The sequence below is a fragment of the Ailuropoda melanoleuca genome, chromosome 5, assembly GCF_002007445.2.
Source record: "Ailuropoda melanoleuca isolate Jingjing chromosome 5, ASM200744v2, whole genome shotgun sequence".
Classification (NCBI taxonomy): domain Eukaryota; kingdom Metazoa; phylum Chordata; class Mammalia; order Carnivora; family Ursidae; genus Ailuropoda; species Ailuropoda melanoleuca.
In genome coordinates this window covers 75,897,683-75,919,644 of record NC_048222.1, presented here as the reverse complement: position 1 = coordinate 75,919,644, position 21,962 = coordinate 75,897,683, and the positions used below count along the sequence as shown (strand labels likewise).

Below are 21,962 nucleotides of genomic sequence, written 5' to 3'. Positions count from 1 at the left end.
TGGCTGGCTATCTCTGTCAAATAAATAAATAAATAATCTTTAAAAAAAAAAAGAAATGCAAAATGGTACAGGAATTCGGAAAGAGGTTTTACAGTTTCACATAGAGTTTAATATATGCTTACAAAATGATCCAGCAATTTCACTGGTAGGCATTTATCAAAGAAAAACTAAAACATATGTCCATGCAAAGACTTGCCCTCTAATGCTCATGGCATTTTTATTCATAATACATGTCTAAAACTGAAAACTACCCAAATACCCACCAAAGGGTGTATCAATCAGGGACGTATCACAAGGGACTGGCTCACGCAGTTATGGGGGCTAGCCACAAGTCTGAAACCCACAGGACAGGTCATCAGGGAAAGCAAACTGAAAGGTCTCTGGCAGGAGCTGAAGCTGCAATCCACAGGCAGAACTTTTCCAGGGAAACCTCAGTTCTGCTCCTAAGGCCTTTCAACTGATTGGATCAAGCCCACCCACATTACTGAGAGTAATCTTTATATAAAGGCAGCTGATTATTGGTGTTAATCACCTCTACAAAATGCCTTCACAGCCACATCTTCATTAGTGTTTGATTGAATAAGTGGGTATGATAGTCAAGTTGACACATAAAACTGACCAGCAGGTGACTGGGTATACAAATTGCGGAACAAACTACTGATAGAAGTAACGCTATGGATAAATAAGTCTCAAACACATTTTGTTCAACAAAAGAGGGCAGACGAAAAGACCCTATAGGATTCTACTCATTTGAAATTCTAGAACGGTCAATAATGATCCGGTGTCAGAAGGTAAGTGTTTGCCTGATGCCAGTTAGACTTTAGGGTGAGGATATTGACTGCAAAGGGAAACAAGAAATTTGGGAGAGTGGTGGAAATTAAACTGGACTGTGGTGGTGGCTACCCAGCTATATACATTTGTCAAAATTCATCAAATTATGCACTTATAAATAAGATTTTGTTTTTATAAGTAATCTCTACAGCCAATGTGGGGCTTGAAACTACAACCCCGAGGTCAAGAATCATTTGCTCCACTGACTGAGCCAGCCAGGCACCCGAAATTACACACTTTAAATGAGTGCATTTGTGTACATAAATTATTTCTCAATAAAGTTGATGTGTTGGGGGGGGCTGATTCCTGCACAGCAGAAGCTCCAATCAAGGTTCCAGAGAGATACATCCAGTTCCTACAGCACCATTTTTGGAAAGACTATCTGGTCCCTATTGAATTACCTTGGCACTTTTGTTGAAAAGCATTGAAACTTATAAGTAGGTGAGAAGTTTCCTGGATGGGAGTGAAGGATAAAAATGCAATCAGATCAACTATACTTCATTTAAGAAAGAAAAGAAAGCGAAAGGAGAGAAGAAGAAAGAATAAAGAAAAGAAGGAAAGAAGGGAGGGAGGGAGGAAGGAGAGACAAAGGGAAGGAAGGAAGGGGAAAAGGAAAGAGAGGAAGGGAAGTGGGGAAAAGGGAGGGAGGGAAAGAAAAGAATTTAATCAGAGATCCCTGGTTATTTCTGACTCCCAGAGATGTCAACTGAGCGGGACAGAGGGGGATGTGGTCAGCAGGAAAGCCTCTTCACTACCCCCACCCTGCTCAAACATTTAAGCGCTGCCATGTGCCCTGTGAACTGCTGTCTGTTCCGTGACTGGTCCTCATAAAGTGGGTCCCACGGTGTATTCCACACCAGCTGTCACAGCAGCCTCTCTGGTGACCAAAGTCATCCCCACCCCTTCCTGGCCATGGGAGAAATCACCCTTCTGGAAACAGGGCTCTTCTCTGGGGACCGGCCCTCCTGGCCTTGGAAAAGGCCCACACCTAGGCGGTAGAGAAAGGGCAGGGAGGAGGGCGCCCACAGGAAAAGCCTTAATGCTGCTTCCCGTGGGGTGGCGAAGCAAGTCTAAGCCAGGCGGTCCCGCCCGGCCGGCCTTGGTGAATCCCCAGTGGTCATGAAGCTGGTTCTCCCGGTGGTCCTGGTGGTCCCCGGTGGTCCCGGTGGTGGTCCTGGACCAGCGGCAAGCCGCTTCACCTGGGAGCCTGTTAGAAATGCAAATTTCTAACGCTTTAACAAGCCGCGCAGGTGCGCCTAGGCAGGGCGAGGAGGAAGGGACTGGAGAGCGGATGGGGAAAGAAGGGCCTCTCCTTTAAGACTGAGTCGACGGCCCCCTGCTGCCCCTTCGCGAGCCTCCTAACAGCCTGCAGTGGGCGACGGCGCTCAGGTGGTGCTGGGAGGAGGCCGGAGTGAGGGAGGCGGCGGCGGGCTGGCGAGAGGGCCCGGCGCAGGGGAAGGACAGCTGGGACCACGACGGTACCGACGGGCCCTGCGGGGCCCCCGAAGTGCCCGCCGGGCGGCTCCCATTACCTTTCCAGCCCGGGCGACCCAAGAGTCGAGCGCCCCACGCCGCCGGCCCCGGGCTGCGCGGCTGTGCCAGCCAGAGGCTTGGAATCGGGGCGCCGGGGGGCGGCGGGGCGGGATGCGGGTGGCCGCGCTGGGCGCCCGGCGAGCGGGGGCGACGGGCCGGGCCTCGGCTCACCGCGGGCGCCCATTCCACACAGCCGCCGGCACCCGGGCTCCCGCGCGCAACGGCATGAACCTCAGCAGCACGAGCAGCGCGGCCGAGAAAGCGCCCAGGGCCATGCTCTGGGGTGAGTGAGGGCCCGGCGGCTCCCGAGCCCGGGGGCGGGGGGGGGATGGGGGAGAAACGGGGAGCCCCTCCCTTGAGCCGGCCCGGCCCCCTCGCTCCTCTCCCTTCGCAGGCTGTGAGCTAAACCAAGAGAAGCGGACATGGACGGTCAAAGCCCAGCAGGAGGGGAAGCAGGACTGTAAGCTGTTGCTCAGTACGGTGGGTGCCTCCCCCCAGGAAGGGTAGTCAAATGCACAACTGCGGAGGGGCGGGGGCCGCTCTGGTTCCAGAAGGTGGAACCAGGGTTTCCCTCCGCTCCCTCCGGTGATGAGGTGGCCTGTCTTCAACCACTCTCAGATTTGCTTGGGGGAGAAAGCCAAAGAAGAGGTGAACCTCGTGGAAATTCTGCCCCCAGCCAGCCAGGAAGACAAGAAGACCAAGCCCATCACCATTGCTTCCCTTCGGGCCTCTGTGCTACCCATGGTGAGACTTTCCCCACAGGCTTAGGGAGACTGCCTGCCCTGGGCGCTAGGAGGCACTGCTCAGGCCTCACCCTCTGGGTGGGGATGGACAGACACAAAGTGGGGATACAGTCGTTCTGCAGTAGGGCGGTCCTGCCAGAGGCCGTAGAGCCCATGACCGAGAGCCCTGAACTTAGGAAGCAGAGAGCCCCATTTCCATCCTAGCCCACCCTTTCCTAGCGGTGTGACCTTGGGCAAGTTAACCACTCTTCAAAATCATGTTTTTAAACGTTTTAATGCTGGTGACAGGACGCTGTTGATGACTTCCATACTGATTGTGTATCCAGAAATTCTTATTTCTAATAATTATCCTGAGTTCTCTGTGCAAATCATCATTGTTAATGGCAGTTTTTGTGTCTTTTTAATCCAACTACACTGTCTAGGACCTCCAGTATAATACTGGGTAAGATTATAACAGCAAATGTCCTGGTTTCATTCTTGATCTATATGTGTATTTTTATAGACTATTTATTTGAGAGTGAGCGAGGGCATGTGAGCGTGGTGGGGAGGGAGAGAGTCTTAAGCCAACTCGGTGCTGAGCACACGGCTGTATCTCCTGACCCTGAGATCATGACCTGAGCTGAAACCAAGAGTCAGCCACTTAACTGACTGAGCCACCCAGGAGCCAGTATATGTATATTTTTAAAGGAATGCTTCTAAGGTTTCTTCATTAAGTATGACATGTTTGGTAGACATGCTTTTTCAGGTCAAGGAAGCCCCTATCTAGTCCTGCTCTGCCTTTTAAAATTGGGATTTCTTCATTTTATTTATTTTTTTCTTTTTTTAAGGATTTCTTCATTTTAATCATAAATGGTTAGCAAATGCTTTTCTATTCAGGTAATCATAGGTTCTTTCTTTAACCTGTTAATGTGGTAAGTTATATTTATAGAGTACTATTCAGCCAACTCTGCATTCCTAGGATAAACACTACTTGATCATACTATAAATTTCTAGATTTCCTTTGCTAATATATTAAAAAAAATTTTTAAGATTTTATTTATTTGACAGAGACACAGCAAGAGAGGGAACACAAGCAGGGGGAGTGGGTAGAGGGAGAGGCAGACTCCCCGCTGAGCAGGGAGCCGATGCGGGGCTCGATCCCAGGACTCTGGGATCATGACCTGAGCTGAAGGCAGATGCTTAACGACTGAGCCACCCAGGCGCCCCATATTAAAACTTCTTTAAAAAACTTGCATACTCATAAGTGAAGTTGACCCATAAACTCCTTATCTTATTTGGGTGTCAAGGCATAGTAGCCTCGTGAACGGGGGGATGGAGTGTTCTCTCCTTCTATGTGGTGGAACAGTGAAGGTAAGACAAATATCATCGGTCCCTGAAGATCTGGGAGGCCCATCTGTAAAACTGCCCTCAAACTCTTTTTTCCCCTCTACCTATGAGATTTCCCTAGATCTCATTCATTGCCAGAGTTTTAAAGACCACCTATACAAATGAAGACTCTGATATTTATTGCTGTAAACCCACTCTCTCTTTCATGCTCCAGATTCTCTGTGCAACTCAATATACCTAAGAGATAACCCATACTTCACAAATCCAAATCCTTGATTTTTATCAGTGATCTCTTCCCCTATCCCCAGACCTGATCCTCTCCCAGGACATAATTGCTCTTCCAGTTAATCAGGACAAAAACTTCCTCCTCTAACACCACACATCACCAGCAAATCCTGTTGGTTCTACCTTCAAACATATGCCGACCACCTCTCACCACCTCGCTGGTCCAGGTGACCATTACCTCTTGCTCAGTTTTATTGCAGGGCCTCCTACCTGGCCTACCTACCTCCACCCTTGGTTCCTTATAGTCTGTTCCAGGGTTCAACAAACTGCAGAATTAAACTCAGCCCACTGCCTGTTTTTATAAATAAAGTATTATTGAAACACAGCCACATGTCTCCATTTATGTATTATTCATGCCTATATTCACTTGGTAACAGCAGAAACGAGTAGTCTCCACAGAGACCATATGGTTCACAAGCCTAAAATATTTACCAAATATCTACAGAAAAAATTTCCCCAATCCCTATCTATTCTATGCACAGCTGCCAGAAGGATCCTTTTAATTTTTTAAAATATTTTTAAAGTAATCTCTACACCCAACGTGAGGCTCGAACTAACAACCCCGAGATCAAGAGTTGTGTGCTCTTCTGACTGAGCCAGCCAGGGGTCCCCAGAAGGATCCTTTTAAACAAAAGTCAGACCACATTGCTTCTCTATTACAACACTTGGGTCAGTGCCTTCCCATTTCAATTCGAATGAAATCCAAGATCTTTTTCGTTCTGGCCTGCAGAAACCTCTCTTAATCTCAACCTTTGCTACTCTCCCCTCCTTAACCCTGCTCAAACCACACTGGCTTTCTTGACTGTACCTTGAAAATTCCAAACATACCCTCTCCTAGGAGTCTTGCATTTACTGTTCCCGTGCAAAGGACACACTTGCCCCCCACTTCAATTCAATTTTTGTTCAGATGTCCTCTCACTGAAGAAGTCTTCCCTGACCACAAACAGCTCCCCCTCTTCCTACCCTTCCATCATCCCTTTTTCCCCCATGGGACCCATCACTGGCTCAGTCTTCATTTGTGTCTTGTCTTTCTCCCCAGCCAGGATCTAAGCTCCAAGAGAGCGTGGACTCTGCCTGGTTCGTTTACTGCCTTCACCATAATGCCTATATAATAGTGCCTGGTATATTGTGGAAACCCAACATATAATGAATGAGTGAGTAAGGAAGCGAACAGACTATGTGGGACTGCTTTGATTTTAAACTGTTGTCATTTATTTAATAGTTTAGGGTCTCAATGTTTCCATTTCTTTGAGTCAGTTTTTCTATCGCAGTACTTTCTTTTTATTGCCAAACGATATCCATTGTATGGACATACCACATTTCAGTTATCCATTCAGCAGTTGATGGAATTTGTTTTATTTCTACTTTTTGGCTGTTATGAATGCTTTTGTGAACATTCATGTACAAATTTTTGTATGAACATATGTTTTCATTTCTCTTGAGCGTATACCTGGGGCTACAGTTGCTAGGTCATATGGCTGTTGTACATATATAACATTTTGAGGAACTGCCAGATTGTTTTCCAAAGTAGTCACACCATTTCACAATCTCACCAACAATGTGTGAGGATTCTGATTTTCCCGCATCCTCTCAATGCTTGTTATTGTCTGTAATTTTGGTTAGTCATTTTATTGGGTATGAATTGGCAGTCAATGTGGTTATTTTTTTAAGATTTTATTTATTTCTTTATTTGAGAGAGAGAGCAGGGGAAGGAGCAGAGGGAGAGGGACAAGCAGACTCCACACTGAGCACGGAGCCCGACATAGGGCTTGATCCCAGGACCCCAAAATGATGACCTGAGCTGAAAGCAAGAGTCAGACGCTTGATCAACTGAGCCACCCAGGTGCCTCCAAAGTGGTTTTGATTTGCTTTACCTAATGACCAATGATGTTGAGCCTCTCTTCATGTCTTTATTGGTCATTTGCATATATATTTTTTAAAGATTTTTTTATTTATTTATGTGACAGAGAGACAGCCAGCGAGAGAGGGAACACAGCAGGGGAGTGGGAGAGGAAGAAGCAGGCTCCCAGCGGAGGAGCCCGATGTGGGACTCGATCCCGGAACACCGGGATCACGCCCTGAGCCGAAGGCAGACGCTTAACGACTGCACTACCCAGGCGCCCCTGCATATATATTTTTTAGAGCATTGTTTACTCAGGTGTTTATTCATTTTTTAAAATTTTATTTGAGCTTGATATTTTAATATTGGTCTTTAAATCATATGAGTTTTTATATACTCTGTATACAAGCCCCTTATTAGATGATTTGCAAACATTTTCTCCCATTTTCTGAGTGGTCTTCTCACTTTCTTGATGATATCATTTGCAGCACAAAAATTTCTAATTTTGATAGTCTAATTTATATGTTTTATCATATGGCTTGTGCTTCTAGTATTGAATCTAAGAAACTGTCACTTAATCCAAGGTCATGAAAATTTGCTCCAATATTTTCTTCTAAGAGTTCTATAGTTTCAGTTCTTATAGTTGAATCTCAGATCCATTCTGAGTTCATTTTTGTATACAGTATAAAGTATGCAAATGGTGGGGCACCTGGGTGGCTCAGTCAGTTAAGTGCCCACTCCTGGTTTCAGCTCAGGTCATGATCTCCAGTTCATGGGGTCAAGTCTGCGTCGGGCTCCAGGCTGAGTGTGGAGTCTGCTTCAGATTCTCGGATCCTTCTGCTCTGCCCCTTCCTGCTCAAGCTTGCTCCTGCATGTGCTCTCGTGCCCTCTTGTGCCCTCTCTCTCTCAAATAAATAAATAAATAAATAAATAAATAAATAAAATCTTTTTTAAAAGTTTTTAAAAATAAAATAAATAAAATCTTGAAAGAAAAGAAGAAGAAGAAAGGAAGGAAGGAAAGAGAGAGAAAGAAAGAGAAAGAAAGAAAGAGAGAAAGAAAGAAAGAAGGAGGGAAGGAGGGAGGGAGGGAGGCGGGTGGGGGGAGCCCCTGGATGGTTCAGTTGCTTAAGCGTCTGCCTTCCACTCAGGTCATGATCCCAGGGTCCTGGGATCGAGCCCCAAGTCAGGCTCCTTGCTCCACAGGGAGCCTGCTTCTCCCTTTCACTCTGCCTGCTGCTCCCTCTGCTTATGCTCACTCTTTCTCTGTTAAATAAATAAATAAAATCTTTAAAAAAAAGAGAGAGAGAGAAAGTATCCAAATGGTGTGTTTAAATTTCATTTTATCGTTCAGTAGTATAGTTATGTAATTGTTTTTTGTATTATCTGACCTTGCTAAACTTGCATATAAATCCTAGCACCTTTTTGTTGATTCCTTAGAATTTGTTATGGGTTTATTCATGTTATCCTTGAATAAAGTAGTTTAACTTCCTGCATTTCTCTTTCATGCCTGCCTTCACTGACGAGGACCTCCCGTATGAATAAAAGTAGTGACAGCAGGTCTGTCCTTGCCTTTTTCCAGTCTTCTACCATTCAGGCAGATGAAGGATTTTTGTCGATGTCCTATATGAGGGTGAGGATGTTCCCTTCTAATTTCCTGAGGTATTTTGTCATGAATGGATGTTGAGTTTTGTCCAAGAATTCTTTTCTGCATCTATTGAGGTTATTTTTTTCCTTTATCCTGTTATGTGGCAAATTACATTTATTGATTTTTACAATTTTATTTCTTCAATTTTTTTAAATTTTGGGTATGCTCCACGCCTAACACCGGCCTCGAACTCACAACCCTAAGATCAAGAGTGGCATACTCTACTGGCAGAGCTAGCCAGGCGCCCCAACACGAATATCCTTTTTTTTTTTAAAGGATTATTGAATCTGCCTTTTTTTTTTAAGATTTTATTTTATTTATTTGACAGAGAGACAGCCAGCGAGAGAGGGAACACAAGGAGGGGGAGTGGGAGAGGAAGAAGCAGGCTCCCAGGGGAGCAGGGAGCCCGATGTGGGGCTCGATCCCAGGACCCCGGTATCACGCCCTGAGCCGAAGGCAGACGCTTAATGACTGAGCCACCCAGGCGCCCCAACACGAATATCCTTAATAAAATATTAGCAAACGGAATCCAGCAATACATAAAATAGTACATTCTTGGGATAACTCCCATTCAATCTTGATGTATTATCTCTTTATGTATTGCTGGATTCCATTTGCTAATATTTTATTAAGGATATTCGTATTTGGGCGCCTGCCCGGCTCCGTCAGTAGAGCATGCCACTCTTGATCTTGGGGTTGTGAGTTCGAGGCCCGTGTTGGGTATAGAAATTGTGTAAAATCTTTAAAATATATATATATTTGTGCCTATATTTATGAGCAACATTGGACTGCAGTTTTCTTGTCATTTCTTGTTTCTGTCTGGTTTTACTATTAGGTAATTCTGGCCTCATAAAATGAGAAGAAAGATATTCTCTTCTGTTTTCTGAAACGGTTCATGTAACTTTGGTATTTTTTTCTTAAATGTTTTGGTAGAACAAATGTGTGAAGCTTTCTGGTTAACTACAACTTAAATTTCTTTAATAGATTTAGGACAATTTGCATTGTTTTTTTCTTATGAGAGCTTTATATCTTTCAAAGAATTTTTCCATTTTGTTCAAGTTGTCAAATTCATTGGCATAGAGTTGTCCATAATATTCCCTCCTTTTCTGTAAAATCTGTAGTAAACTCTATTCTTTTGTTCCTGATAATGGTAATTTGTGTCTTCTCTCTTTTCCTTGTACAGTCTCGATACAGGTTTAATATTTTTATCCATCTTTTCAGGTGCCCACTTTTGGTTTCAAATTTTCTCTATTGTTTACCGACTTCTGTATTTTATTGATCCCTGTTCTTTGTTTCCTTTCTTCTATTTGGGTTTTAATTTGCTCTTCTTCTAGATTTTTGAAGCAGAATCTTACATTATTGATATTTTTTTTTAGACCTTTGGTCTTTTTCTGATACAACCATTTCATGCTATGATTTCCTTCTAAGCACCTTTCTGACTTCATCCCACAAATGTTGATAACTACAGTTTTCATTTTCATTCCATTTAAATTATCATATAGTTTTCTTCTTTAAACCCTGGGGAATTTAGAAATATGTATGTTTTTAAATTTCCAAATAGGAATTTGGTAAGATTCTCTCATTGATTTCTAGTTCTGTCTCATTGTGATCTGAGAAAATACTCTATATGATTTCAGTCCTGGGTTCTGACTTTTATGACCCATAATTTGGCCTAGTTTGGTGAATATTTCCTTAATGCTCAATGAATGTGTGTTCTGTGGTGGGATGTATTTTCTTATTACTGTCAATTATATCAAGTTGGTTGGTAATTTTGTTGGAGTCTTCTGTTTCCTTACTCATTTTCTGTCTACTTGATCTGTTATTGAGAAAGGACTGTTGAAGACTTAACAATAATTGTACTTTTGCCTATTTCTCCTTTCAATTATCCGTTTTTACTTCATGTATTTTGAAGTGATTTTATTAGGCACACACACTTCTAGGATTGCTCTATCTTCTTGATTAATTGATCCCTTTATTATGAACTGTCCCTCTTTATCTGCGGTGAATATTCTGAAGTCTACTTAGCCTGTTTAATACAGTCCGTCTAGCTCCCTTTTGATTAGTGTTTGTGTGCTATATTTTTCCTATTTTTTTAAATTTTGTCATTTTACTTTTAACTTCTGTATCTCTATATAAAGTAGGTTCCCTTTAGGTACCATATAATTGAGTCTTCCTTATTTAGCCCATCTGGTCATCCCTACCTTTTAATTAGAGTATTTGGATTGTTAATATTTAAAATAATTCGCAACAAGGTTGGATTTTAACCTATTGTCTTGCTATCGGCTTTCCTATTTGTCCTGTGTGCCTTTCTTGCTTTTTTTTCCTGGCCTTTTTTGGGTTAGCTAAGTGGTTTTTATGATTATACTTGGATCTCCACTATTGCTTTCTCAGATATACCTCATTATTATTTTTTTAGTGGTTGCTCTAGAATTTGTAGCTGCATCTTTAAATTACAACAGTCTATATTCAAATAATATTATACCACTTAATGAATGATATGAGAATCTTGCTACAGTATACTTCATTTCCCATCCTTTGTGCTATTATTGTAATAACTTTTGTTTCCGCATATGCTCTAAATCCCATACTACATTGTTAATACTTTACTCATGACCCTGAGATCAATGCCTCAGCTGAGATCGAGTCAGATACTTAACCTACTGAGGCATCCAGACATCCCTTAAGTTTTTATTATTTTAGTGACCTCTACAGCCAACATGGAGCTTGAGCTCACGACCCTGAGATCAAGAGCCACGCACTCCTCCGACTGAGCCAGCCAGGCGCCCCTAGACAGTCTATATTTTAAAGAGATTAGAAATTAAAATAAAACATTGTTATGTTTACCATTTCTGTTACTCTTCATTCCTTTGTGTAGAACTCTAGGTTGACTTTTTCCCCTTCAACACTTAATAACATTGCTCCATTGGCCTTCCAGCTTACATAATTTGGAGAAATCTAGTATCCTTGTCTTCATTCCTCTTTATGCAGTGTCTTTTTTCCCCTCTGGCTGCATTAAGATTTTCTCCTTATCACTGGTTTGAACACGTTATAAAATGCCTTGAGGTTCATTGAACTTCTTAAATCTGTGGGTTAATTGTTTTCATCAAATTTAGAAATTTTTTGGCCATTATTCTGCAAATATTTTTTTTCTGCTCCCCACTTCTCTTGTCTCCATTGCAGAGTCCAGATACAAGTTTATAAACTGTGTTCAAACCTACCTACTTTGTCTCCCTGATCTATCAATTACCAAAATTAATGTGTTTAAATTCCCTATTATAATTGTGGATTTTCAGTGGCTTCCTCTTATAATTTTATTATTTGCTTTATATATGTTTATTTTTCAATTGAAAAAATGTTTAGATAATTGTAGATTTACATATACCTGTAAGAAATAAAAGAGATCCCTATATATTTTGCCCAGTTTTCCCCCAAGTAACATTTTGCAAAACTGTAATATAACCTTGAACCGAGGATATTGACATTGATACAATGGAGCCGTCTTGTTCAATACAATTTCATCACCTAAGTTCATATATTTAGCACCAACCAGGGGGTAGGGGGAGACAACAGGGATCCCTCATATTACCCTTTTATAACCATACCCACCTCTCTTCTGCCTCCTGTTGGATCCCTAACCTCTGGCAACCACCAACCTATTCTGCATTTCTAAAATTTTGTTCTAGAAATAGTATCATACGTATGTAACTTTTGGAACAGACTTTTTTTTTTTTTTTTTTGCTCAGCATAACCTGGAGTTTCATCGAAATTGTTGTGCGTATTCTTTTCATTGCTGAGTAGTATTCCATGGTGTCACTGTACCACAGTTCAACCATTCATCTGCGGGAAACCTGAGCTGATTCCACTTTGGGGCTGTTATTAATAAAGCTGCTATGAACATTTGTGTAAAAAACTTTATGTAAGTATAACTTTTCCTTTCTCTGGGATAAATTCCCCAGAGTACAATTGCTGGGTCATATGGTGGTTTCTTGCTTACTTTATTAAAATGCCAAACTGTTTTCTAGAGTGGCTGTACCATTTTACATTTCTACCAGCAGCGCACGAGTGATTGCATTTTCCCGCATCCTCATCAACATTTAATGTTGTCACCATTTCTGTTTTTAGCCATTCTAAAATGTGTGTCTTGATATCTCATGGTGCTTTTAAGTTGAATTTCCCTAATGGCTAATGATGTTGAACATCTTGTCATGTGTCTGTTTGCCATCTGTGTATTCAGCAAAGTGTCTATTCATGTCTTTTGCCCATTTTTTTCTTGGATTGTTTTGTTACTGTTGGGTTTTGCTAATTCTTTGTAGATTCTAGACACTAGTCTTCAGTCAAGCCTATGGTTTGCAAATATTTTCTCCTCAGTCTGTAACTTGCCTTTTTATCCCTTTCCAATGAACTTTCATGGAACAAAAATTTTTAATTTTGCTGAGGCCCATCTTATCAGTTTTCCTTTTATGACTTTTGGTGTTAAGTCTAAGAACTCTTTGCCTGCTCCAAGGTCACAAAGATTTCCTACGTTTTTTTGTCCAAAAGTCTTACAGTTTTGTTTTACATTTAAGTCTATGATATGTTTAGAGGTGATTGTGGTAGAAGTTGTGGGGTTTAGGTCAAGCTTCCTCTCTTTGCCCCTGGACTTGGAACTGCTCTGGCACCGTTCGTTGAACAAGCTGTCCTCCCTCCCTTTGATCAATCAGGCACCTTTGTCAATAACCTATTGCACATGTCTGTGTGGGTCTATTTCTAGGTCTTCTGCTTTATTGATCTTTGTGTCTCTCCTTCCAATACCACACAGTCTTGATACTGCAGCTATAGTCTTATGTATGTTTAGACTATGTTGTTGGTGCATATGATTTACAGAATTATCTTCCTGGTAAACTAACATTAGGTCTTTATCCCTAAAAATGCTTATTGAATTCAAGCTTGCATCATCTGCTATTAATTTGTTTTCCAGTTTTCTCTTAATATCCATTTTCCTTTATTCCTTAGTAATGGAATTCATGACTTTTAGCTGGCCACAGGCTACCTTATGAGAATAGGGCATGGCCATGACGTTCTGGCCAATGGGATGTAAGCAGAAGTGGCAAAGTGTCTTTAAAGAGAGAACATGTGACCATTTTTATCCCTTCCTCCTTCCTGCTGGCTGAAATATGGATGTGATGGCTAGAATGTGAGCAGCCTTCCTGGGCCAGAAGGTGGAAGCCATGTATTAAAGATGGTGGAGTAACACAATAGGAAGAGCCTGGATCCCTGGTGATTGAAGAGTGGTATTCCCACAGCTCACTGTTTATATCCAGATTTAGCTTATGTTACAAGGAAACAAGCTTCTATGTTGCGTAAGCCACTAGCATTGAGTTTTCTGCTGTTTGTTTACAAACCTAATCCTGACAAATACAACTAGCTTCATTTTCGTAAGGATTTTTTTAAGCAGTTTTAGGTATATAATAAAATCGAGAGGAATATACCTCTTACCCCACACATACACAGCCTCTCCCATTGCAAGCATCCCTCACCAGATGGTACAGCTAGCTTCATTTTTGTTTTAAATAGGTATGCTTGCAGTAACAGAGACACAACTACTTGGCCCCAAACACATACAAGAGTCATTTCTGTCTTGGATAGAAGACATCCAGAGATAGGCAGTACAAGGCTGGTAAGATGGCTCCAAGGTCACCAAAGACCCAGTCTTACCTTCTCTTTCTCCTCTCCTTGGTGCAAAGCTTCCATCTTCAAGGTCATCTTACAGTCCAAGAAGGCTGCTGCAGCTCCAGCTCTCACTTCTGCATTTAGGGTAATAGGCAAGAAGAAACGGGGAGACCAAAGAGGCTTTTCTCAATTCTCTGTCTCCCTCTTAAAGAGTCTTCACACAAGCACCACCCACCAAATTCTGCTTACAACTCATTGGTCCAGAAATTAGTAACATGGTCACAGCCAACTGCACAGGAAACTGGGGAATACAGTCTTTGGTGGGTACAGTATTTGAATAATATTCGCACACTGTTATTATGGCAGAAGGTAATGAATGGATATTACATTAGCCATGAGAAGCTTCTGCCACACCTGCTATGTATGCTTCCATATCTTTTCTTCAACATTTCTATGTGCTTATGTTTTAGGCATGTATCTTATAAGCAGTAAGTAGGTACGTTTTATTTTAATCTATCTGGCCAATATAGTCTGTTTATGCTTACTGTGATGCTAATATACTTGGATTTATTTGTACCATGTACTTTGTGATTCTCTATTCCTTGCTTTTTCATGGTTTGTTTTTCTTTTTTCTTCTTCTTCTGTCTTTTATTAGATTAAGGTTTCTTTTCCCCTTTCCTATTGGTTTGGAAGCTGTTGAATCTCATTCTAATTTTTATTAGTTCTTAATTTTTTCACAATCATGCATGATTAGTCTAAAATTAATATTTTATTCCTCCCCCTAAATAACCCAGGGAGATTTTCTAATTACCCTCTTCTTAACTTACCTGTTGTTATCATGCAGCATCTTAGCTTCAGCTTGTTTTAAACACGCTCATTACTAGTCATTACTAGTATGATTTTGTTTTACAGTAATGCTGACTTGGGTTTTTCTTTACTGACCAAGTTGCTTGCTCACCACTGCTGCTCATATCCACTTCTTCCTTCTCCATGTAATTGTCCTATTTTTTTTTTAATTTCTTTAAATTCAATTTAGTTAACATATAGTGTATTATTAGTTTCAGGGGTAGAATTTAGTGATTCATCAGTTGCATATAACACCCAGTGCTCATCACATCCCATGCCTTCCTTAATGCCCATCTCCCCGTTACCCCATCCCCCCACCCACCTCCCCTCCAGCAACTCTGTTTCCTAGAGTTAAAAATCTCTTATGGTTTGCCTCCCTCTCTGTTTTTATCTTATTTTATTTTATTTTTCCTTCCTTTCCCCTATGTTCATCTGTGTTTTGTTTCACAAGTTCCACATATGCGTTAAAATCATGGTATTTATCTTTCTCTGACAGACTTATTTCACTTAGCATAATACCCCCTATTTCCATCCACATCATTGCAAATGACAAGATTTCTTGCTTTTTGATGGCTGAGTAATATTCCTCTGTGTGTGTGTGTGTGTGTGTGTGTGTGTGTGTGTGTGTACATACCACCTCTTCTTTTTGTTTTGTTTTTTGATTTGAATTAATTAACATATAATGTATTATTTGTTTCAGGGATACAGGTCTGTGATTCATCAGTCTTACACAACACCCAGTGCTCTTTACAACCCATACCCTCCCTAGTGTCCACCACCCAGTTACCCCATTCCCCCACCCCCTTCCCCTCCAGCAACCCTCAGTTTCTTTCCTAAGTCTCTTATGGTTTGTCTCCCTCTCTATACCACGTCTTCTTTATCCATTCATCTGTCGATGGACATCTGGGCTCCTTCCATAGTTTGGCAATTGTGGACATTGTTGCTATAAACATTGGGGTGCATGTGCCCCTTTGGATCACTATGTTTGTATCCTTTGGGTAAATACCTAGTAGTACAATTGCTGGGTTGTAGGGTACCTCCATACCCTTTTTAAGGAACAGGAGGAAACTCCATACTGTTTTCCAGAGTGGCCACACCAGTAACTGTCATCTTTTTGAGACCTCATTGAGTAGGTCTGCGAGTAGTGAACTCACTTGGGCTTTGCCTGGAAATATCTTTTATTTTACCCTCATTCCTTCGTGATCGTTTGGCTGTGTGCGATTCTACATAGAGAGGTAGTTTCCCTCAAAGCTTTGAAGATATCATTCTGTTCTTCGGGTTTCTGACATTGCCGTTGAAGCCCTCAATCTGTCTGGTTATTGTTCCTTTTTTGGAAGTCTGTCTTTCCCCTCTGGTTTATTTTACAATAACCTCTTTGTTTTTGCTATCTACCCTTTCACTGTGGGGTGTTCACGTGTCTGTTTATTTTTGTTGACCTGTTCAGGGCCTAGGTTTCCTGGATGTGAGGATCTGTGTCATTGATGGCTTCTAGAAGCTCTTGGTCACCACTTTGCGTGTTGACTCCATTGTTTCCAGTCCCTTGCTGCGATTAGGCGCGTGTTGGACCTGCTCATTCTGTCCTCCGCTCCTCTCAGCTGCCCCTCATATTTTGTTCACCTGTCTCTGTGCGGCATACGGGGCAGTTTCCTCACAGCACGGTTCAGTTTACTGATCCTTGTTTTAGCTGATTTATTGTTTTTTAATGCTTTGTTCAGTCCAGAAGTTGCATTTGGTTCTTTCTATTTCTCCTAATACTTGTCCTTACAGTGCTGATTCCTACTTTCTCTTTATTTTATTTTCATCAACCTAATCTCACAGTTGTTGAGGTTCTTATTCCTTTATCTCGGGTTCTTGTTCATGCCTCTGTGGTCATCCTGTTTCCTTCTGCTCCCTCTAGCAGGGCTGTGTCTTGTATGTTGTATGATTTTAGGTGGGGCATTGTCTTCAGGGTCTTGTTTTTTTCTCGGGAGGAATTCCATGTGAAGAAAACTGACAATGTCCCAAGAGAATAATTTTGTATTTGTGTTTACCATTTGCCCAGGAATGTCACCAGCCTGGGATCTTATACAAGTTTCTTGACTATGCCTCACTCACCAAGTGAATTCAAACTTCGTGTGAGTGAGAGGTGTGTCACGGTTTTTAGGTTCTCACAGGAGACTTTTATCCCCCTTGCATTTCCTTCCTTCAGGAGCGGGGGAAGGGGGGGTTCCTAGTAGGTGGATTTGGATTTCTGTAGTCTCCTAGCCTCACCCGGACCCTGGAGCTTTTTACTAAGGTGCAACCCTTGGAGGGTCCTAGCCTCCATTCATCAGGCTCCGTGACAGTGCTCCTGTCCTGCACCCAGGCCCTGTCTCCCGTCCATGAGTGTGTGTTAAAACCCAAGGCCATGGGATGCCCAGGTGGCTGAGTCGGTTAAGCATCTGCCTTCAGCTCAGGTCATGATCCCAGGGTCCTGGGACGGAGTCCTGCATCGGGCTCCCTGCCCAGAGAATTCTGCTTCTCCCTCTGCCTGCACCTCTCTCTCTCTGTGTCAAATAAATGAAGTCTTTAAACAAACACACATACAAACTCAAGGCAAGAGCTGTTGTAAGCACATCTCCCCCTCAGCGGCTCATGGCCCGGGGCTTGCGCACTCTGCCCCTTCTTTTCTGATGCAGGGGACTTCAGCCATGCCATGAAAACACTGGGGTACGTTTCATCCAGCATTCCTAGGTGTCGATGGCTGCGGAGTTGCTGTTTTCGCTTATCTCCTTCCTGTCTGAGCCTGAAACACTAAATTAATCTCCCTAAGCCTCAGTTTCCTCCTCTGTAAAGTCATGGCACCTCCATCGTGGGATTGCTGTGAGGGGTTCAATGAATAAAGCAGGTAAAATGCTTAGCCTAGGTCCTGGCACATGGTAGGCAGTCAATACATAGGGGTATCATCACTGATACTCCAGAAAATTTGGAAAGTTTTGAGAAGTATAAGGAAAAGAAATATCCTACTGTCCACTGAAAATTATGGTTCACACTTAAGAGAAGTCTAACTTTATTCGTGTATCTATCCACACACTACTGGAACTGTCCATACATACCCCTTTGCGTCTGCTTTTCTCATTTGATTAGCATCTTATTCGGGTCGGCTGCCATAACTAAATACCAGAGTGAGGGGGCTTAAACCACAGACGTTTATTTCCTCACAGTCCAGAGGTCAGAAGTCTGTCACCAGGGTGTAAGCACGGTTGGATGTGGGCAGGGACCCTCTTCCTGGCTTGCAGATGGCGGCCTGCTCACACGGTGGAGAGACAGAGCAGAGGGAACCCTCTGGTCTCCTTTACGAGGGCACTCATCCCCTTATGAGGGTCCAGCTCTCCTGACCTCATCTAATCCTAATTACCTCTCGAAGGCCCCACCTCCAGGTATTCTCACACTGGAGGGTAGGGCTTCCGGTAAGAATTTGGGGGATCCAGTTCAGTCGGTAGCAGTCAGACTTCTCTACTTAGCTGTTGCCCCTCAGCTTGGAAGCCTGTTGGGGGTCTAACAAGAATGGGGTCATCTGATTCACATTCTCCTCCGACAGAATCCACCTCAACAGGACGGGGCTGAGGACACGGTGAGGCCCAGAGGACCTGAAGTGTGTGGAGTTGGGGTTTGGGGAATCAATTCTGACTGTTTTTGCCGGAGACCAGCCCCCAGGCAGCTGCCGGGGCTGAGTGAGCCCATCTTCTCTGCTCCTGCAGGTCACCCTCATGGGATTGGAGCTTTCTCCTCCAGTCACTTTCCAGCTCCGGGCTGGCTCTGGACCTGTGTTCCTCAGTGGCCAGGAACGTTACAGTAAGTCGGACCTTGGACCTGGGGAAGGTCTCAGGGTACAGCGCCTACCCAGCCCAGGGCCGAGGAGGGAATAGGCACTCCGGCGCTGGAGGGATTCTTGAATTATTAGCAAACATCCCCAAAGGCAGCATGACGGCCAGTAGTCTGGACTAGAAGTCCTCCTCTACCTTCCTGCCTCTGGGGGCCGCAGTCCCCTTGCCTGTCACACGAGGGTGGGGGTATACTTGGCTTCACGTTGGAAGAGCAGCGGCGAGGAAGAAGTAGGATGTTCAGGAGAAAGCAGTTTGCGTGGTGCCCAGTGCTACTGCACGTGTGTTAGCTGCCGCGAGGCACGGAGCCAGGGGAGTCAGACAGACTGTGCCGCAGACGCTGTTCACGGCCTTCTCTGTCCACCGTCCCTCTCCCATCGGGGCACTGTCCCGCCCCAAGACACTGGCGGGCTCTACTTCCTTTAGGATGAAGTCGGCTTTCTCTCGCTGTCCGCTTTGCTGGCACCCTCCGCCCACCCGCACCCTCTTCTGACTCCTTCCCCGCCGGAGCCACAGCTGGCCACGTCCCCGGCCCTCTCCTGCCACCCCAGCTCTCTAGGGTTCCGGACCCCTCGCCCCACCCAACCCTCCACTTTGTCAGAGAGGCCAGAAAGGGTCTAGAGGAGGCTGCAGGTGCTGGCTTCCCCAGGGCAGCTCTGAGAGCAAGACCCATTGCGCAATGGGAGCTAGGCAGAGACCCGGGGCTCCGCGGCCCTGCCACCTTTCCATGCCGCCGCAGACACGGCAGACCTGTCCTGGGAGGAAGAGGAGGAGGAACTGGAGGAGGAAGGCGACAGCGATGAGGTTGATGACGAAGACGAGGACGAGGACGATGTAGATGTGTCCCTAGAGGAGGAGACCCCTGTTAAACAAGTCAAGAGGCTGGCGTCCCAGAAGCAGGCAAGCATTGCCAAGGTGAGGGAAGGGACCCCCAGAGGCTCCTCAGAAACCTGGGCCAGGCCCGCCGCATGGAGCGTGCCTGAGTGTGCGGAAGCCTGGGGAGGGCCCGCCCCCGGTGCTCAGCGCCCGGTGCTCAGCGGGAGTCCGCTCTGGCCCTGGGCCCCCGCCCCGACCACCCCAATACTGCTTGTGTTTGGTTTCCAGAAAAAAAAAGTGGAAAAAGAAGAGGAGGCAGTGAGGTAACTCTTTCCATCTATTAACTTGGTCGCGATCTCGTAGCGGGGGCTAGGGGCTAGAGAGGGCACGCGAGCGCGGCTGGCTGCCACAGCCTCTTAGAAAAGCACTGAAGTATTCTGACCTCTGACCTGATTCCACGTACAACAGTCCCTTCCAAAGGATCCCATCCAAAATATGGGTAAAATGATATGTACTGAGCTATGCATTATTCAAGTAACAGTAAAAAATATATGGACCAATATAACAGTTGATTAAGCTATGCCACATTTTCCCGATGGAATGTGACCTGGTGCCTATGAAGAATATAACATCCTGGAAAGTGTTTATAGAATTTTTAAAAAACAGGATATTAAGTCATTTTCATGTTATTTCTCATGTTTTTAGAAGAAAACAAAGCAAAAGGCCCTAAGAGGAAACACACCAAAATGTTAATACTGGTGGGGAAATAAAGAAAATAAGTAATTTAATCTCTATCTGCTATATTTTATATAACATAAACATTACTTTAATAATGAAAAAGACCTGTTTGTGATAAACAAAAGAAAGCAGATGGAAGCTGAGAAGAACAAACCATCTTGTTTAAGCTGAGAGAGTCAGAGTGGTGCCCGGCAGGTGACAGGTGGACAGGGGGATTCCACACACAGCCCCGGCTTGCAGTGTGGGCACTGAGAGGGTCCGGGCTACAGGTGTCAGGCTGAGCTCTCTCTCCTTCCCACCCACATCCCCTCTCCTTGCCCCACCCCACCCAATTCCAGACCCAGTCTTAAAGACAAGAGTCCTGTGAGAAAGGTGAGCACCAGAAGAAGGGGCTGGTCCTGGGGCAGGGGGTGCAGAGGGAGGGAGTGGGACACTGGCACCCTCCCTTCTCTCCACAGGCCAAAGCCACACTCAAACCTAAAAAGCCAGGATCCAAGAAATGAGGGGCCAGGAGTGGCCTGGCTGCAGTGACCGAGGGAGAGCCGGCCAGAGCAACATGCCGGGTGGCCTTCCTCGGTGTGTTCCCCCGGGGCCCCCCACCCAGCCTCTCTCCGTCGGAGTCTCACTGGGATGGAGCTGTTGGGGGTAACACAGGAGGCCCTCACCCCAACTCTCGAGTTTCAGCAGTCCCTGGAGGGAAAAGCTCCAACCTCAGGGCCACAATAAAGTTTGCTTTGCCGGACCTTGTTTCTGCCATCTGTTCCCAGGGGCCGTCCTTCTTGCTGGCTGCAGCGAACCCGTGTGCCCGGCAGAGGGCGGCCATGCGCCAGCCGGGTTCTGCTCAGCTCTTTTTATCTCCCTCTCTTGTCCTCAAACTCCCACCTGCGCCCCCCCTCCAACAGCTTTTGGAGAAAAAACCAAGTGTCTCAACCCCTTGCCCAGCTTCAACTTTCTGCCCCTGGCCTGAGGGAGGGAGCTCCAGGTGGTGTGGGTCTTCCTGCGTCCACGCTCCCTTGTGGCTGGCTGGTTTTCCGGGTACCAAACCAAAGGGTGAGAGCTGCCCACCCTGCCAGGAAGGGCCTTGGCCCCTGTCTGACTAGCCTGAGGACCTCTCTCCTGGCCCTAATCACGTCTGCCGGTTGTCAAATACACAGGACATCTACTGGAACCCCGGAGGGATGCTAGCTGTGCGTTCCTGGGCATGCCTCTTGCTCACTTGTGTGAAGATCTGTGTCAGGCAAGAACCCAGAGGCCTGTACCTTTAAGGAACCCCCCAGGCAGGGCACACAGGCAGGCTTTACAGAGGCTACGGAGGGTCCGGAGGGTCTGTTACAGGAGGTGGACAGGTAGACACTCTTAACTCCCGTGTGAGGCTCCCCCCAGGGCAGTTCCCAGAGCCACGGAACAGGGCTCCCCAAAGTGTTCGGGTGAGGCGAGGGGGGACTGGCAAGGGGGTGAGTGCCCCATTGTGTGGCTCTGGCCTCCTGCCCTCTCCCAGGCCCGGAGCCTGCGTCACCCATCATGACACACTCGGGGTTCTACTTGCAGGGCCTCTGCAGGGCTTCTTCATGGCCCTCCCTCACAGCCCCACTGGCCAAACCCAAAGTGCGCCAATGGGGAGATGGCCCTGCCTCTCTCCAGGATCCCGAGGCAGGGTCCCAGAAGCTGGAAGTCTGAATGCTGGCACACAGACGTCAGCAGCCAGGCTTGTGTGTCTGTGTTCAGCCTCAGTTTCTCCTGAAGCCAGAAGAGACAGAGGAGGGTAAGGCTAGCATTCTTGCCGCTTGCTTTCTACACCCCATGGGACAGATGAGGGCATCGCCCCGCCCTCTAACAGATGACCGGAGCCACTGAGCTCGGGTCACCCA

At 45.0% G+C, this 21,962-nt stretch overlaps 1 protein-coding gene across 7 annotated transcripts; it reads left to right on the top strand.

Annotated features, from left to right (window-relative positions):
- Positions 1-1,497: 1,497 nt before the first annotated feature.
- NPM2 (nucleophosmin/nucleoplasmin 2) lies at positions 1,498-20,830 on the top strand. 7 transcript variants are annotated; one of them, XM_034661306.1, is made up of 10 exons: positions 1,498-2,081; positions 2,558-2,647; positions 2,759-2,844; positions 2,983-3,108; positions 18,258-18,290; positions 18,418-18,511; positions 19,280-19,455; positions 19,645-19,679; positions 20,433-20,466; positions 20,553-20,830. In XM_034661306.1, the coding sequence occupies exons 1-10, from the start codon at positions 2,048-2,050 to the stop codon at positions 20,595-20,597; spliced, it is 753 nt and encodes a 250-aa protein (XP_034517197.1). In that variant the 5' UTR covers positions 1,498-2,047; the 3' UTR covers positions 20,598-20,830. The 7 variants fall into 7 exon arrangements, with proteins under 7 accessions (XP_034517197.1, XP_034517201.1, XP_034517200.1 ...); XM_034661310.1 differs by having other exon boundaries at positions 1,498-2,220; XM_034661309.1 differs by having other exon boundaries at positions 1,498-2,309.
- Positions 20,831-21,962: the final 1,132 nt, after the last annotated feature.

Excerpts from the sequence above, each read along its gene's own strand:
- NPM2 (XM_034661306.1), top strand. The coding sequence starts at position 2,048 with ATGCAAATTTCTAACGCTTTAACAAGCCGCGCAG. Across the intron at positions 2,845-2,982 it reads GTAAGCTGTTGCTCAGTACG|ATTTGCTTGGGGGAGAAAGC; the intron begins GTGGGTGCCTCC and ends AACCACTCTCAG. Across the intron at positions 18,291-18,417 it reads AGGACGGGGCTGAGGACACG|GTCACCCTCATGGGATTGGA; the intron begins GTGAGGCCCAGA and ends CTGCTCCTGCAG.